This window comes from Haliotis rufescens, unplaced genomic scaffold, assembly GCF_023055435.1.
Source record: "Haliotis rufescens isolate VD_foot unplaced genomic scaffold, xgHalRufe1.0.p SCAF_15, whole genome shotgun sequence".
Classification (NCBI taxonomy): Eukaryota; Metazoa; Mollusca; class Gastropoda; order Lepetellida; family Haliotidae; genus Haliotis; species Haliotis rufescens.
This window is the reverse complement of record NW_025963835.1, coordinates 1,589,274-1,608,511: the sequence shown is the minus strand read 5'-3', so window position 1 is coordinate 1,608,511 and position 19,238 is coordinate 1,589,274. Positions and strand designations below refer to the sequence as shown.

Genomic DNA, 19,238 nt, shown 5'->3' with positions numbered 1-19,238 from the left:
ATGATCAACTGTACTTCTATGACGTCTGAATCCACATTAGATATCTGTTATTAAGTTATTAGATTCAAGATTCCAAACAAGTCTATCATTCTTGTTAATCATTCAAGTTAATCATTCTTTCCAATGTTTAACAAACACAGCTAGTCAAGGCAATTGAACGGTAATTTGTTGGATTGGTATTATCTTTGCCTGGCTAAGGAATTGGAATAATGATTGCTTTGTGCCAGGAATCTGGGAATGTACCTTGTTCCCATATGTTATTAAATATACTAAGAAGCACTAACAACGATTTATGAGGGAGGTGCTTCAACAACTGGTAATGGATCGCATCAGGCCCAGTTGCAGTGTCATGAGATTTATCAAGAGCTGCAGAGAGTTCATCAATAGAAAATGATTCATAATAATTTTCCGAATTATCGGAGGAAAAATTGATATGCCTCTGCTCCTGCTTAGTTTTATATTTTTGAAATTCAGGAGTGTAATTAGAAGAAGAAGAACTATTTGCTATTGTTTCCCCTTATTTGTTTGCGACGTCCTGTTTACTTGTTAAAATATTATCATGCACCTTGAGATGATGCAGACTGTTTCGAGATCCCTTACCCTTAATTTTCTGGATCATGTTCCACACCTTATTAAGAGGCGTTCGAGTATTTTTTAAGAAACAAATGTTCTCCATGAAGAACGTTTAGTTCATTTCCTAGTCCTACGAGCTTTTGCTCTTAACATTTTAAGATTGTTCAGATGAGTAGGTGATGGATTTGCATTAAAACGTTTGTCTGCTTTTTTCGATTGTCTTCTAGCTTGTCTGCATTTATCACTGAACCATGGCTTTCTAATATGGGGAACCGTGGAGGATTTACGAATAGTGTTCGTAACGATATGAGTGAGATCCTGTGAAAAAGATTCAATAGGATCATCTACGTTCTGATACGATGCAGATAAAAGGTTGTCAGTACATAACTGCTAGTATAGAGTCCAGTAAGCTTTATTGAAATTCCATCTGGAAACTGGAATCTCTTTGCTTGGTGTAATGTTTTTAAGAAGTGTTGGAAAGTGATCACTCATGCAAAGATCATCATGTACTGTCCATTCAAAAGTGAAGGATCTGAAATTGTAAGATCGAGGGCTGAATATGTCCCAGTAGCCGGATGCAGGTATGTATTGGAGTCATCATTACAAATACACAGATTATTGTTGATAAGTAATTGTTCTATTGTTTTACCTTTGTTGTTCAACGTAGTGCTGTCCCACAAGGGACTCTGTCCATTCAAATCGCCCATTATAATGAATGGGCTGGGAAGCTGATCAATTAAATTCTGAAATGTCAGAAGTTGAGGAGAAGATGAAGGTGGTACATATAAGAAGTATAGTGTAATTGCAACATGTACAGTTATTCGTACCGCAACTGCTTGAAGATCAGTTTTGAGTGGCACTGGACTTTGAAGTATGTTTTGACGAACCATCACGGACACACCACCCGATGCTTTCTCTGTGTTTGAGGAATAACTTTGATGAATATCATACCTACGGAAATCTACTCTATCGGTTTCCTTCAGGAATGTTTCCTGGAAACAAAATGCTACGGGATTGAAGTCCTGCTGAAGAAGCCCAAGTTAATTAAAATTAGCCCTAAAACCTCTACAATTCCACTGTATTATATTTTGTGAATGAGTCATGATTTGGATGCATTTATTGGTGATCTACCATGCTTAGACTTTGTAGGCAATAAACTTCCTGTTCGATGATAGATGTGTTCAGACACATCCATATCTTCGAGGGATCCAAACTTATTGTAAAGCTGGATTTGACCTTTTGAACCCTTAGCGAGCCTATCGCTTTGATTGATCCTATTTTACTTTTGATTTACTTTTACAGGTTGCTTGACATGAGTTTCATGTACACTTTGTGAGTGTTGCGTTGGCAAAGAATCTGTTTTGAGATGATATTGAGCAGTTGTATTTTTATGTTTTCCGAGACCAGATTGTATGTGAGATGAGGATTCCTTCTGTGAAAAATAGGTAGTGGGAGATTGAGATGGCAGTAAACTAGCTGGTAGCAATTCAGCAGTTGGTGTAGCAAACTCTCCATGAGGTACCATATCTTCACGTCGGACAAGTTCAGGGTTGGTGGATTTTGTCCATGTTAGGTCTGTTTGACATTCAATAGAAGCCGTTGTCACAGATGGTCTTTTGGTAACAGAGGCATATGATTCATTTTGGTGGAAGGGTGGAACGAGTTTCTTGGCATCAGTGTAACCAATGTGCTGAGTATATTTTATTTTATTGATTTCCATTTCCCTTTTCCATACTGGGCACTCTTTTGATGAAGATGAATGCTGACCCGCGCAGTTGACACATTTTTGAAGTTGCTGTTGCAATCTTCAGTCACATGTGATTGTTCTGCTTTGATGGATTTTGGTGCAGTTGGAGAGACAAACAAAGACAGGTATGTGTTGGTTTGAATCACTTGAGAGTTCAGACGCCTGGAGAACCGTTTCACCTCTGTGACGCCTTGATCTTTCAGCTCACAGAGTATGTCAAACTCTGTCAAACAATCCATTTACTTGAATTGAGGGTCCTATGGGCAGATACTGAAACAGGAATTCCAGCCAAGGTGTCGGTAGAAACAGGTTAGTTGATTGCGGTCTTCTAGCACATTCTATGAGAAGTGATCCAGATCTCATGCGTTTGATATTCTTTACATCACCTGCTATTCCATACACTCCTTTTGAAATAGCAAACAGGTTGAGTTTAATTGGTTCTTTATCCGGAGACTCAACAACCAAAAACCTTGGCCAGCATTCAACTTGTTTTGGAGTCGATGACTATAAATGGTGCTTGGATCATTGTCAAGCTGACGTTTTTTTTCAAAGGGGTTTCAAGACCCATGTTGGCATGTCAAATGATTCATCATCCCAGCTCCCCACCCTCCACGGAGTGTCATATAGACAGTGCTATAAACAAGTGGATCTCCGACTTGCAGCACCAAGGATACTGGGATGATATACTCCAGCAGAAAAATTAAACAAGTAATCATTTCACCAGATTGGCCCATGAGCCTTCTGGACATACGACTCTAGGCAAAGAACATACTTGTCGATAATACATTAGAAATTCAATGAATATAACGTTGTGACAAGACAAAAACAGATTCAAAGAAACAGTTGTGCAATACACAGGGCTTGGCATGACCAGCCGATTGATAGAACCGGGCCCATTCTACCACCCGCCTAGGCGCAGTAAGAGTCAAAGAAGTGTGTTGGGCAAAGGAACACTGCTCAAAGCAAAAAATCCACTTTCGTCAGAACCCGTGAAGATTCCGGGGTAAAATAGGTCTTCAGCAACCCATGCTTGCCGTAAAAGGCGACTATGCTTGTCGTAAAAGGCGACTAACGGGATCGGGTGGTCAGGCTCGATCCCAATTGCGTGGATCGATGCGCATGATATCAATCACTGGATTGTCTGGTCCAGACTCGATTATTTACAGACCGCCGTCATATAGCTGGAATATTGCTGAGTGCGGCGTTAAACAACAAACCAACCAACCACTTTGGTAAGGAAATACAGCTGTTCCAAAAAAAGCTACAAAACTCTTACCATAACCCTCAGAAAACTCAGTTAAAAGCAGAGTCCTTCGTACGATACCGACTATATGATAAGCAGCCACACACACGATTTCCGTTTAAATTTTGCGTTTCAATTTGGTTTGTTTGTTTGTTGTTTAACGCCGCACTCAGCAATATTCAAGTTATTAAAGAGAATTCTTCATGCTTGTTTAAATAAGAGTACGCAAGCACGCACAAAAGAGTAAAGCTCCGTGATGCGTAATGATCCGTGAAGCGTAATAATCCGGTTCAAGTCACATGTATGTTGCCTCTTATGCATGTTGTCCTCTGATATTGCTGGAATATTGCTAAAATCGGCGAAATCAGATCACAGATTTATTCTGATGCAAACTCTTGTTCATGAGTTACCACGAGTCCAGCGAATCAAGTTGTAGTCATTTGGCCACATAAACACATTACGACTCGAAGGGTTAATCAGAACTAACATCATTTCAATGAAGGTCAAGTCAGAGCGTAATATATACCCCGGGCAGCACGTAAAGGGTTAAGATGCAATGACTGGAAAATGCCATACTTTGAGACCAGGCCCTGATTGTTTACTCATACCTCTTTGGGTCCTTTGGGGTAGCCATGCGTGCGTCTCGTGTCCTAGTTTATGCTTTGTATTGCTTGAGCTTGTGGGTATCGTGTAGCCATTTACTCTGAAAGATCCCAATGGGGGGTTGCCGATAGCACGTGATAGCCTGCATAGCTGGTCTCGCGTTTCTCCTTTGCGACGATAATGAGCGGGACTCGTGTATTGAAATGTTGGCATGGCGTGACTTTTTCAGTTGAAACTATTTGCTACTTGGGTATCAATGTCGAATGTATCTCACTGACATACACAGTACATTTGCATACCTGCTAATAGAAAATCCGAAAATGCATGTTAGGAAGGCGCCCAATAGAGAAAGTAAAATAGCACACCTGCACCAAGATCACTCAACTGTGCCATTATACAGCATGTACACTGATTTATACGCGCATAAATTAGTTTGAAAAAATACAAGGCTCTTGTTTCCATGACAAAAAGCATGTCAAGGACGTAAGAGTACATGTAAGTCATGTCTGCGCAGGGTCATGTCAGTGTATAGAGCCCTGGGAGTATTTAACTATGCCCCTTTGTCACGACATGACAGTCAGGTTTACGTGTTACGCTGCAAGAGAACTCGACGTCTCATGTTAAAGAGACATATTCAGTAATACAACTTCCATATCTTCGTACATGTCACACTTGTATCATTACATGACTGATAGGATACACTGCATAAGGCACAACGTATGGCGTTATATGACGTCGTCTGTTCTTCAATTTACCGCATGTGACGGCACCTGTTCTATATTTACCGCATGTGACGGCACCTGTTCTACATTTTCCACATGTGACGGCACCTGTTCTACATTTACCACATGTGTTGGCGTCTGTTCTACATATACCACATGTGACGGCACCGGTTCTACATTTACCGCATGTGATGGCACCTGTTCTACATTTACCACATGTGACGGCACCTGTTCTATATTTACCAAATGTGACGGCACCTGTTCTACATTTACCACATGTGACGGCTTCTGTTCTACATTTGCCACACGTGACGGCACCTGTTCTACATTTATGACATATGCCGGCGCCTGTTCTATATTTATCACATATGCCGGCTTCTGTTCTACATTTATCACATACGCCGGCTTCTGTTCTACATTTACCGCATGTGACGGCTTCTGTTCTACATTTACCGCATGTGGCGGCTTCTGTTCTATTGCTGACAATGACGTAAAATAATGTCCTCTCACTCAAAAAGAAATAAAGTTCAACCTGGTTGCTTTCCGTGTTTCATTCGTCACCACTCGCCTCTTTCCGTAACCTGCAAGAAGCTATTCGGCTTGTCTCGGAATAACACGAGTTGGTCACGAATGTCCGTGTAAGTAATAAGAAACTGATATCCCTAAAACAGCCCTTAGGTATAATATCTTCCCCTACATATAGTTGATAATGCTGATTTGAACAGTATTTCAGTTATATCACTGGTGTCAATTCAACTTTATGTTGGAGGAAAGGCAGAAGTGATGCAGGTCTTGGACGTGCCGCTCTGGTGAAACCCACGACTACGGTATGGTGTTGACAGACCAAGAATCATAGGCTGAGGAAATCTGGGATTCGAACCAAGAACAATCTGCACAACGAATTCCGGCGCATTAGTAAGATGGGGCCGTACTGATAGCTTAAATCTTTACTGTTAATTTGTTAATTGATGATAAACATTTATGTGAATTGAACCCTCTAGCCTGTTGCGTTACCGCGCCATGAATCCTCACGGCTGGAACTGATTAATGGCAGTAAGAGTGGGACTACCCTCGAGCAAAGTGTCAGTCCGGGCAGAGGACGAGGTAGGATAAGAGCACAGTTTGCTTCAATGGACATGATGAATGGTAAAGATGATGAAAAGGTTGCTTTGAAAATGATCAGATATGTTCACGAGGCTGACAGCTAAGTTTGTTTCTTTTCACTTTTGCAAGTTTTGGATTTTTGATAAGCTCAACTGCATGGGTAAAATAAGTGCAAAATGTTGACTTTTCGAACTTTAAATTAAAAATCTAACAATGAGCAAGTCCGTGACCAAGATCTTTTACCATCATGATGTGTTTGGGTTGTTTTTTAATCATTCTACATATCCTATGGAATTAGCTTGGATGAAAAACTTGCTCATGTTCAAATATTACTAAAACGCTTCCAGATACACCTTTGAATATAAGTCAAAAGGTCATGTACATCACGGCAATAAGGAACCCGTGAAGATTCCGGGTTAGAAAGGGTCTTCAGCAACCCACGCTTTCCGTATAAGGCGACTATGCTTGTCATAAGGTGGTCAGGCTCGCTGACTTGGTTGATACATGTCATCGATCCCAAATGTGTGGGTCGATGCTCATAATGTCAATCACTGGATTGTCTTGTCCAAACTCGATTGTTTACAGACCGCTGTGATATACCTTGATTATTGCTGAGTGCGGAGTTAAACAACAAAGTAATCACTTCATCGTAGTCAATTCCCCCTGGACCGGAATTTGACACAAGGGGGTGGAGAACGTCTCCCTTTAAGTCCCTGACAAACATGTTGACATCCTCAAAATGACATGTTGGAATACAGATACGGTATACAGAATATTCATACACATATCGTAGAATTTTGCATTTCAACAGCGATGTGTGATTATCATAAAAATATGATCTGATAAAGGAAAGTGGTGTAAGGGACACAACTCTTGTCAGAAGGGATTTTATATAGTTTTCAAATATCACTTACATTGAAATAATAAGTGAGCGAGTATGGTTTTACACCGCTTTTAGCAATCTTAGAGTAATATCACGGCGGGGGACACCAGAAATTGGCTTCACACGTCATATAAAATAATAAAATCTGATACTTGGTCTTTTGTTTTGCCAACACAACTCTGATCCAACAGCAAAAAGTAGTATATACAAGACCGTGAAGTATTGACGATACATTTTAAGTATATCCGCGATAAATGAATTATATCTGCATCCATAAAATAAAAGTATCTCACTATTATTAAAATCAAAACAAAATCACTGTACAGCCTCGAACCCGTGCCCAAATATCACAGTAATAAACATATCAATACTGTGGTGAGTTACTTCCCTTTGACTGAACGCAATACACACGTGTTGTTGTTGGTGTCTGTTCATGAAAATGGCCTCAACCAAAAAAGTTGGAATATTAGTGGAATTTAACTATGAAGATTTAGAGGTATGAAAAGCGGTAAATTCAACCCCATTTATAGTTCATTCATTAAGAATTGAGAGCCAATTGCCTTCTCGAGAATGGCGTCTGTTGCCCTGGCCTGGTGTCGGCACTAAAGACATGATAGTGCTGACGCCACTTGGGTAATTTTTGTTGTCGTTACAGAAATATCTCAATGATTGCGCGTTTATTTTCTGACATACAAAAACGCAAATGTGACGTTTTTAGGATATTTATCTGTCGGTAACACTTCCGTTGTTTGGAAGCGACGCTTTGACTGTTTTGTTTGTAAACGTACCCTATTTTCGTTATACGGAAGAGAAAGTACGCGTACATTTTACTAGCGCTTTTTTCACTTACTCCTGGCTATTTTATCAAGAAACGCTTAACTGAGTTTAGATCCTGCATGCACGTGTGTTTGGCTGCTTGTACTGCACGATGGTGATGGTGATGGTGATGGTGATGATGATGATCGCTAAACTGAGTTTAGAAGTGAGGTGGGGTGCAACAGGGTTAGGATTATTGCACATATTTAGCAACCTGCATGCACGTTTGTTTGGCTGCTTGTGCTGGATGATGATGATGATGATGATGATGATGATGGTGATGATGATTGCTAGACTGAGTATAGAAGTGAGGTGAGGTGCAACAGGGTTAGGATTATTGCACGTATTAAGCAACTTGCATGAACGTTTGTTTGGCTGCTTGTACTGGATGATGATGATGATGATGATGATGATTGCTAGACTGAGTTTAGAAGTGAGGTGAGGTGCAACAGGGTTAGGATTATTGCACGTTTTAAGCAACTTGCATGAATGTTTGTTTGGCTGCTTGTACTGGATGATGATGATGATGATGGTGAAGATTTTACGAGCGCTTCCCGAGGGTCCGATTTCGCACTCATACTCGAACTGGTCCGGACTTCTGTCGGTTTTATAGTGCTAGCCCACTGAGATACCATGCCCACAGTTTAACAGAGACACCCCACTCGGACATATTATACTGACCTTTATGTTATCTTCTCATGCCGAGCGCCAGACAGGATAACAACAAGTAACATCTGTTTACGTTTATATTTGGTATGACGTGGCCAGAGGATCGAACCACCAACTTTCGCTTCCAAAGCAGAGGCAATATCCACCAGATGGCAGAGGCTGTTCACTGAGTTTAGACTGAACTCGTCCTCGTAGTATAATAAACTTTATAAATGTATAAATCAGTGGTCGAAAACAATATTGACTTTTCAAAAGTTTATTGAAGGGTAAAATTCATGTATGCAGGCAGGTCACCAGGTCAAAAAACCACAACTTTAAATAAAACGCCTTCATCAAAAGAATACCAACCAGCTGTATGGCTGATCAGCGCTTCCAGTTAGTTTAGAATATAGCTGTTGAGGGAGGTGTCCTCTCAGACATGCAAGCTCTCTTCCATCATGTAAAGGACAATGCTTGCATTGTAGACAATGTAGACATATTGCCATGTGTGAAGAGGAAGAATTGTATCTGTATAATGAGATTTCACACTTCCTGCTAGACTGTTAAACATTAAAGATTTGAGTTGTCATACAGGTAAATCTGTGTTTTAATGTCTTGAGTGTAAGATGATAGGAATGCCAATTAGCACCCCTGTATAAACCTCAGATGTTGATGATGTAGATGTGGAATCCTCTGCTGCCACTAGTCCTACGGACAAAAAATCTTATGTTGATGTTTAAGTTGTGGTACCCACTGCTGTAACTAGTCCTCCTGTATAAACATGAGATGTTGATGATGATGTTTTTGTGGAATCATCTGCTGTGACTAGTCCTGTATAAACATGAGATGTCTGGTCCTGTATAACCATCAGATGTTGATGATGTTGTAGTTGTAGAATCCTCTCTTGCGACTAGTTCTGTATAAACATCAGATGTTGATAATGTGGTTGTTGTAGAATCCTCTGCTATGACTAGTCCTCCTGTATAAACATGAGATATTGATGATGTTGTAGTTGTGGTACCACCTGCTGCGACTAGTCCCCCTGTATAAACATAAGATGTTGATGATGTTGTAGTTGTGGTACCACCTGCTGCGACTAGTCCTCCTGTATAAACATGAGATATTGATGATGTTGTAGTTGTGGTACCCCTGCTGCGACTAGTCCTCCTGTATAAACATAAGATGTTGATAATGTTGTAGTTGTGGTACCACCTGCTGCGACTAGTCCTCCTGTATAAACATGAGATATTGATGATGTTGTAGTTGTGGTACCCCTGCTGCGACTAGTCCTCCTGTATAAACATAAGCTGTTGATGATGTTGTAGTTGTGGTACCCCCAGCTGCGACTAGTCCTGTATAAACATGTGATGTTGATGATGTTGTAGTTGTGGTACCCCTGCTGCGACTAGTCCTCCTGTATAAACATAAGATGTTGATGATGTTGTAGTTGTGGTACCACCTGCTGTGACTAGTCCTGTATAAACATCAGACGTTGATGATGTTGTAGTTGTAGTACCCCTGCTGCGACTAGTCCTCCTGTATAAACATGAGATATTGATGATGTTGTAGTTGTGGTACCCCTGCTGCGACTAGTCCTGTATAAACATCAGATGTTGATGATGTTGTAGTTGTGGTACCACCTGCTGCGACTAGTCCCCCTTTATAAACATCAGATGTTGATGATGTTGTAGTTGTGGTACCACCTGCTGCGACTAGTCCCCCTGTATAAACATAAGATGTTGATGATGTTGTAGTTGTGGTACCCCCTGCTGCGACTAGTCCTCCTGTATAAACATCAGATGTTGATGATGTTGTAGTTGTGGTACCCCTGCTGCGACTAGTCCCCCTGTATAAACATGAGATGTTGATGATGTTGTAGTTGTGGTACCACCTGCTGCGACTAGTCCCCCTGTATAAACATACGATGTTGATGATGTTGTAGTTGTGGTACCCCCTGCTGCGACTAGTCCTGTATAAACATCAGACGTTGATGATGTTGTAGTTGTGGTACCCCCTGCTGCGACTACGAGAGGCCGGGTATACTGTGGTTACAATATCTGGAGAGAAAGGAAAGAAGTACACAAGCAAACATGGCTACCCCTGTGTGTCGGACGAAGCCATTGAAAATGTTTCAGTGGAGGTAAGGCTTTTTGTAATAAATATCTTGGTTTTTTTATTGTACCCTGCCCCTAATTTAATATGTATTTTTTAAGCACTGTATTCAGGCTTGGTGACTTGGCTGATTATGAGTCATCAATGACTACATCGTTGCTTGTGCCTTCAGACGCTGCAGGAATAGATTAGTTGCTTTTTCAAGTGTGCCACAGGGCACGCACAAAAATGTTGAGGTGTACCCTTTCAAATTTAATTGTGACAACAACAAGAATACTTTGGATCCCTTCTCATGTGGGTGAATATGTCACCATAAGCTAGATATGCAGTTGTAATTTGGAATGTTTGCCTGCCACTTTCACTGAAAATCCTATTCAAATTCAAATCTCCCGATATAGTGTATGAATGCTGTACAATAAGCATGGTTGTATATTATACTGAACCGCAAAAGAAACGTCACCCCAAGTAACATTGCATGAAAAGTTGTCATTTAAATACCTGGGTAATTTTTGTCAAAGTTTCTAAAATTTAACATTACCTTGTCCAGAAAAATAAAATTTGATGACAATTAAACCGATCACCCAACACATCACGGCAACTGACATGGTAACTCGATGCACGTGAGGTCCGTGCAAATTGAAATGCACATGCGTTCCCCCATTTCTTGCCCTATAAAAATCCACCCAGATCGGATTACATTCATTCGTTATTGAATTGCTACCACATGTGAAGATTGACAAGAAATCAGCAACACCAAGTCCTTGGACGATTGCAAGCTGAACAAACCAATCGACAAGAACCCAATGCATTTCTAGTCCATGTAAGGACCGTATACAGGGTCCAGCAACGGTACCAGAGCACCAACACTACAAATGACTGACCACGCAGTGGAAGACCAAGGGTCACTACCCGACGTCATGATCATCAGATTGTGCGACAGCATCTTCAAGATCACTTTGTTACTGATGCGGAAACTGCTCGACAGACCATGGGGACACACTAGCGACACATTAGTGTGGACACTGTGCATCAACACTACAAATGACTGACCACGCAGTGGAAGACCAAGGGTCACCACCCGACGTCATGATCATCAGATTGTGCGACAGCATCTTCAAGATCACTTTGTTACTGCTGCGGAAACTGCTCGACAGACCATGGGGACACACTAGCGACACATTAGTGTGGACACTGTGCATCAACGATTGACGAGCAGACACCTTTACTGTCACAGGCCACACCGTGGACCAATTCAGGCACCACGTCATTGCCGGGACCATCTTCAGTGGGCAACACAGCACCAGCATTGGCGCCACCAGCAGTGGAGAAGAATCCTCTTCTCAGACAAGAGCCGTTACTGTATCTCAACAGCAGATGGCAGAGAGAGAGCAACAGCAGCTCGGTACATTGATCAAGTCATGAGACCAGATGCCATACCTCATTTGGTACGTCGCCGCAACCATGAGTTTCAGCATGATAACGCCTGTGCCCACACTGTGAGAGCAACAAGAGACTTCCTCCAGCAGAATGGCATCAGAACCATGCAGTGGCCTGCCCTCAGCCCCGATTTAAATCCCATTGAGCACCTGTTGGACGAGATTCAAAGACGGCTGAATGACGTCCGACCAAGGCCGACAACTGCAGCTGAACTGTGTCAGGCGTTCCTCAGAGTGTGGGCTCAATTGCCAATGGCCTTCATCAACCACCTCATCCATTCCATGTATCGACGTTGCACGGCAGTCATCAATGCACATGGCGGATACACAAGATACTGACTTGTGATGTCATTTTCTCAGAGACTAGTGTTGTGTTTCACTTTAAGGACATTTGACACGTTAATTTCAACCTTGATGATTAGTTTTGCCAAGTTTCATCTTTTTGATATGTCTCAAAGTATGTTTACAGTGTTTGGACAAATAAGGTTTCTCATATATCTATCCATGGGGACGTTTCTTTTGCGGTTCAGTATAGTTTGCATGTGTGTCCCGAATACTGTTGTATACTCAACAACAAAAGTTCCTGTGACACCAATGTTTTAGTGTATTTTTCAAACAAGTAAAGTTTGTTTTTCAATATTGTAGTACATGTATGGAATCAAGTCACAAAAACGCAACTGCTACAGAAAAGGATACATTCCATGCAAAATCTGACTTATATTCAAGCCCCATGCATTTCACTACCCAAGAATGGGTAGATAAACATGTGCGTTAACGGGATTCCATATGCATTGTTGAGAATTGTTCTGACAACAACCACTCAGAAAAACAACAAAATTACGCAATTATTCAACATTTCGAAATGACACGCCTGTCCGAAAATGAGCGTCATTGATATGCTTGAAGCAGGTTCGAGTCAATGTGATGTTGCAAGACATATTAACGTCCACAGAAACACCATTAGGTGTTTATGGCAACGTTGGCAAGGTCGCTATGTTGCTACTAACACACTAACACAAACACACACTAACACCATTACACACACTGAATCTATGCTGGTCGTAAGAGGTGGCCAAATGGATCGCATGGTCAGACTCGCTGAGGTGTTTGATTACTTGGCATGGTACCCTGACTACATGGGACGTTGCTCATAATATCCATCACTAGTTTCATCTGTGTGTCTGGATGCTGAAGGGTGTTAATCACCAACGAACGTGTCCATGTCGCCTTGGTATGACTGCCCAGTGCATACATGTTTCCTGACATAGACTCTGTTACTCCCTTTCTGACCACCCATGGGGATTCGGTTAGAATAGGTCCCAAGTAACGTGTGTCTTAAGGAGCAGCTTAATTATCGGGTGGTGGGGTTCAGTAACTTGGTTCATAACGACGTAATGGGACGTTGCTCACACTATCATAACTGGGTTTGTCTAGTCTAGACTCGAATGTTCATAGACTGAGTGTGGCTTAGCCAACCAAACATACAAATCAAAGCAGCTTTAAACTCAACTCACACATTCACCCTGTCAACAGGACCTTTCTGCCCTGATAATACCGGGCGGTTTCTGCCCTGATTACCTTCGCCGGGACAAGAGAATGGTGGACCTGGTCCGAAACATGTATACTTCAGGTAAGGACGTTTCAATTGCTTTTATTTGATTCACCCTTAGGGAGTTCCAGGTCATATAGTCCTCCAGGGCCTAAAGCTCTGTAGGAGGCTCACATAAGGATGGGCTGGTCCGCCTGTGCTGATTGCATATTATCATTGTATCCTGATGATGTGGAGTGCTGCTCATGCTTTCAGTCACTAGTTTCTCAAGTCCAGACTCAATGTGTTACAGGCCTTGATAAAACTTACCCTGGTACATTGCTGACCTCGGCATTAAAATGCAGTTACTCACATAATCATCCATTTAGGCCTGCACCCGGGAAGATCAGGGTCAACCCATGCTTGACGTAAAAGGCGACTATGCTTGTCGACTATGCTTGTCGAAAGAGGCGATTAACAGGATCGGGTGGTCAGGCTCGTTGACCTCGTTGATGCATGTCATCTTATCCCAATTGCGTGGATCGATTATTTATAGACTGCCGTCATCTGTTGCTGAGTGCAGCGTTGAACGAACAAACCAACAAACATAAGGGCATGTGATTCTTTTCTTTTAGTGTAATAGAATTTCCAAATGATTTCCTTATTCTTTAAGTTCAGTTTAGAATGATATCTTTAAGTGGCATTTTAGATGTCAAACGTGTCCAGGACAACAACCTCTTGGGAATAAACGTCGTCAAGGGATGTATGATGATTAACGTTGGTAGCGAGGAGGAACACTGTCTTGCATGGTGTGGTTACATGTTCATGGACACGATGAGAATATTCACGAGAATTGAAGAGATACTCCCTAGGGAAAGGTGAATGCAATTGGTATGCGCACTTATCCGTTTCCCAGGGTAAAATGACAGGCGCTTTGAGCAATCACTTAGTGATTGGATATTATGCATATAATGATATATCATACTACTGTCGGCCTCATCATCATCATCATTATCATCATCATCATCATCATCATCGGAAATGACCCAATGGCCCGATATTATATATGTGCTTTAACGAGAATAATCTTTCAGAGTATGATGGTTACATCTTCACGAAGAACATGATGCTATTCACTATAGGACATGATATGATGTGCCAACTGTATGGTGTGCTTGCACTCGTCCAGGATGTTACGTGTGACTCACGCTGATATATGTGCCGTCGTATATTATACAATCTAAAGTGATTTATATTATACACGAATAACGCATAAAGAAATAACATATAATTTTATACTATCTTAAATAAGATTTATGGACCATGTTTCAAGTACATTCAGCCACAAGTCACCTGCTAGCGCACGTAACCATTTTTACAATCTTTGTTTGTCTGCTCGACACAAGCGCAATGCAGATTATGGAGAGATGTGAGAGGTGCTAAAGGTCGTCTTGCTCCAAGCAACGCTATCACTGAATCTGTCTTCCCGATTCATTCAGGCATCTCCTACGACAATAATAGGTTGCTTGGACCAAATCCACCACATGGACCACATTATATTCTTACCAAAACACGGAATGTTGCCTGTCGAAATACCAAACTTGTCAACTACTCTGCTTTAAGGTCTCCTCCACCCAGAGGGAAATGCGTGGCGCGTAAACTCTGTAATATACATTGATAGACACAGGGAGAAAGAAGAACCTTGTGGACACCACTTTCTATGTTATGAAAGGCGTAATGCTGGGTGAAGAATCAGATCGTGACCACAGACTGTTTGCGACACAAATCAAACCAATCATTGCAATGTTAATGAAAGTTATTCATAAAGTGTCTGTAGCAAGTTGAAACTTTATGTCCTTTTTTATGCCGATTTCGCACTTTTCGGTGCGGTTTTAATGCTTCTGAAAAACTGCTGAATTTTTTTAAGCAAATCAAAGGAAATAAACCATCTTACTTGTCGACCCCCTCATTGAATCACTTAGCACTCACTGTCACGTGCGTGTATGTAAACACGACTTTTTGAGTGTACCTGTATTAAACTAGAGTTTAAATGGCGGTGCACTGCACTTTATGGCCGTCGTCTGTCGTTTTATTGTAGTGTTACAAAATAGAGGCGGATCCATAACTTGTAAACTTTTATGAGATAGTTGCTCCTCTAATCGTGACAGGATCCGATGTCCGTGGGTTTAAATTCAAGTTTTGCCCCGATTTGTACCCTTTGTTTGTAGGCACCCATTTTGGGGGTCGTGGGTTTCAACAAATTAACTTCTCGGTGCTGCGACACGTTTGGATTTAAGATGATACACGGTGATAGAAGTGGAATAATGTTCGAAAGGGGCGTACAAACACACTCCCAGTCATGACCTTAGACTGGATAACAGATAGGACTGTCCTCGATTACACTGTTCGCGAACACCTGCTAGTATTTAGTGATGACATGTCAGTGTGGGGTGGTATTTTGTCACCTTGCCACATGTCACTCCTAAAATTATCAATCCTACTTATACACGTGAACAGTTTCAAAAAGGCCATCATTTATGTACATCGATAATTCCTTTGCCGGCGACGAAAAGTTCAAAATGACAGGCCGTTCGAAACAAAATATGGATCATTTCCAGACATTTTGAACTCCCATCTCTCGATAGGCTTTTTTTTGAATTTCTAAGATGGAGGACATCCTAACAATAAGTTCATATTACTAAATAATACTAATAGGCCCAAGATTCTACACCACGGTTTGATCACATGATTGTCCTGGTCAACGGATCAATGTACATTCCAACCGATCGTAATTTACTCATTTCTCAGTGGTCTCTGAAATTGACAATGGCCGAGCAGAGAAAGTATACATCCATAATCTACCATGAATTTGGAAAAAAACCTGATTCTGATTGGTTAATCAGCGGTGTCAAACCACAATAATCACCTCTGATTAAACTCGTCGATTTAGCGGCCGCATGACTGCGGAATTTAATATTTAGTTCAGTTAGCGTAGGCATTTTGAAATAATTTTATTTACCGTTATAGATTACAAGATAAAAATTCACAGTTACTCCAATATTCAAAGTATGTGTGGCAATACATTGTTTGCCTTAAACACGAAAATGAAAAACGTAGAAATTGTTTTTCAGAATAGAGCTTGAAATTTGGCGCTTTTCTAAATCCTACTGTGACATCAACTGGAATGAATGTCTGTAAGTCTTACTTTTGCGCATTTCGTAGGACTGAAATTTAGCCATATCCATCATGAACCTCTGAAGCAGTACGTAAAAAAGATATTGAAATGATGTCATATCCTAAGTGTCCTCGCGGAATCTAGAACTGATTGAATTTTGTTTAGTACATTCGTTTTCCAAACATAATTGGACATACACAAAGCCGAATGTCTGATATTGTGTGCACCCTCGTTGCCATACTAAATACGTACCATAGCCCGGATCCGCATGTCGTGAGTTCGAGTCGACCCGTGAAGATCTGAGGTAGAATAGGTCTTCAGCAACGCATGCTTGCCGTAATACTTGTAAGAGGCGACTGACGGGATCAGGGGGTCAGGCTCGCATGTCATCGTATCCCAATTGCGTGGATCGATGCTTATGATGGCACCGACGGTTTGCCCAAAGTGAAACGTGGTCAACGTCAACGACCTGCGTCACCTTAGTCTCTCTCGATCTTTCGCCAATGACGAAACGACCCCCTCCGTGGTCTAGTGGTAGAGCGTCCGCCCGGAGAGCGAAAGGATCGAGGTTAGATCCCGTCGCGTCCTACCAAAGGTGCTTAAAGATGGTACATGTTGTTACCTGTCTGGCGCTCGGCATTAAGGGGCTAAACAAGGACTAGTCGGCTCGGAGTGTGTTTACTGTGTCAGATATTGGTATTCATGTTAAACTGCAGCATGGAATCTGAAGGGGCTTGCAGGGTACAATCGGCATTAGTCCGAACTCGGTACAAGCACGCACGCGCACACACACACACACACACACACATGCACGTCGCTATATAAGTGCAAAAATCTTGAACGCGACGTTATTCCCCATTTCACCTCACCTCACTAATTACGAAACTCGTATAGCGACCTGATTTTCACGCCGTGCCTCCCCTAGAGGTGTTTAACAGACACTTATATCTAAGCTTATAAAAATTATCTGTAGACGTGCGGTCTATGTCTTTTCTATTCTTGGCTTGAGCTCATTTCTCTTGTATGTCATGTTCATTGGCATTCATGATTGTAGTGAGTGACTTTGGTTGAAAACCGCTTTGAACATTATTTTAGTTACATCACGGCGTGTCAACTTGATGTGAGAGAAATAAAGTGATGCAGGTGTTAGACGAGCACTGGTGTGGTGCTGACAAACCTTCTGACATAAACATAACCAGGGCGAATCTTGGACATTGCCTTGCGAGTTGCGACGCCTTAGACGACTGAACCATCCAGGCTCCCGAAAAGGAGATATTTGCACGAGTGGCGTACGAGTGAAAATGTCCCCTTTCCATCCCTCACGAAATGAGAGTTCACGAGACACATGGAATATCCTATTTATTATATACTTTTTGTGCGGTTGTGTTCCGGAAATGTTATAATTCCATTACAAATGTAAAACCTTGAAACGTAAATTTTCCCTACCTAGCACAGGGACGGTTCTCCATCCCTTGTATTTGCGACTAAAAAGTAGTTTCGTGTTTGCAAAATCTTAAAAATATATACACAAAAGTAACAAAAATTATTTAGGGACACGAAAATTCTGTATCATACATATAGGTATGATTATAAACAAAATATACTTGAAGACTATCAAGCCGCTGGTCAAGTAAAAAAATGGCGCTTTGCGAAACGAACAGTCTCGATTGACGAGTTACGTGAAAAATTTACAGTGCATAACGAAAGTTTTTCAAGCGTATAACAAACAGCCTGAAGCGATATTAACCCCATAAATGACCATCTGTTATTATTTTGCCTTGTCAATGTGGAACGAACGTAAAAAGGAAGTCAATAGTTTGTCACAAACTATTGACTTCCTTTTTACGTTCGTTCCACATTGACAAGGCAAAATAAAACTTTGTGTATGGGCTAGACACTTACGATAAAGGGAGACAATTTAAGGGGAGGTCACTTTTGTATGACAATAGTCCTTCAAAGTGTCATTTTTACAGCAGTGAAATATCAAGTGTTATGTTCACTGCAGCGAAATATCAATTGTTATCTTCACTGCAATGAAAATATCACTTATCTCAACTGCGGAGAACTCATTCTTTCACACTTAAGTATATAATAAATTGTCATATCATGACGTCATATCTGGAGATAAGAACATACGCTCGCAACTCGATGACGTCGTAAATTGGACGACGTTGTTTGTGAAAGGGTAATGTGTTGTTCCCCTCAGATGCAGCTGAGCAACTGGGATAAACGCAATGGACGAAAGATCGAATCAAAAATTGGGCGAGATATGCCAATCTTTGTTCGTAGAAAAGGTACAGACAATCGTCATGAGAATACTAGCATTCAGGAAATACCAAACTTAACCTCTGTTCAGAAGATGGACTTGTCCGACATTGCCGCAATCGGATTGTAGTCAGAGAGTCATTATTATTTAAATGCGGGTAAAATATTTTAAGGCTTGTAAATTTTATTTATCCCCTAAGGGATGTTGTAAATAATGTTGATATCTAATATAAGACATAAACCACTCGTTGTCGTGGTTTATCGTACAATAAAACAGTGCAAGGATGATAAACCACTCGGGGTTGTGCCCCTCCTGGTTTATTCTCCCTCCGCTGTTTTACATACACGAGCACAACCCACAATTGTTATATGCAATTCATTTT

The 19,238-nt window shown here is 41.3% G+C and overlaps 1 protein-coding gene across 1 annotated transcript in view; it reads left to right on the top strand.

The window, feature by feature from the left end:
- The first annotated feature begins 7,254 nt into the window (after positions 1 to 7,254).
- LOC124114061 (putative cysteine protease YraA) overlaps positions 7,255 to 19,238 on the top strand; it is a 64,188-nt gene continuing 52,204 nt past the window's right edge. The window contains exons 1-3 of the mRNA XM_048396017.1: positions 7,255 to 7,371; positions 10,342 to 10,479; positions 13,421 to 13,517. Coding sequence (XP_048251974.1) covers positions 7,309 to 7,371; positions 10,342 to 10,479; positions 13,421 to 13,517 — 298 coding nt within the window. The 5' untranslated portion in view covers positions 7,255 to 7,308. The remainder of the gene's footprint in view (positions 7,372 to 10,341; positions 10,480 to 13,420; positions 13,518 to 19,238) is intronic.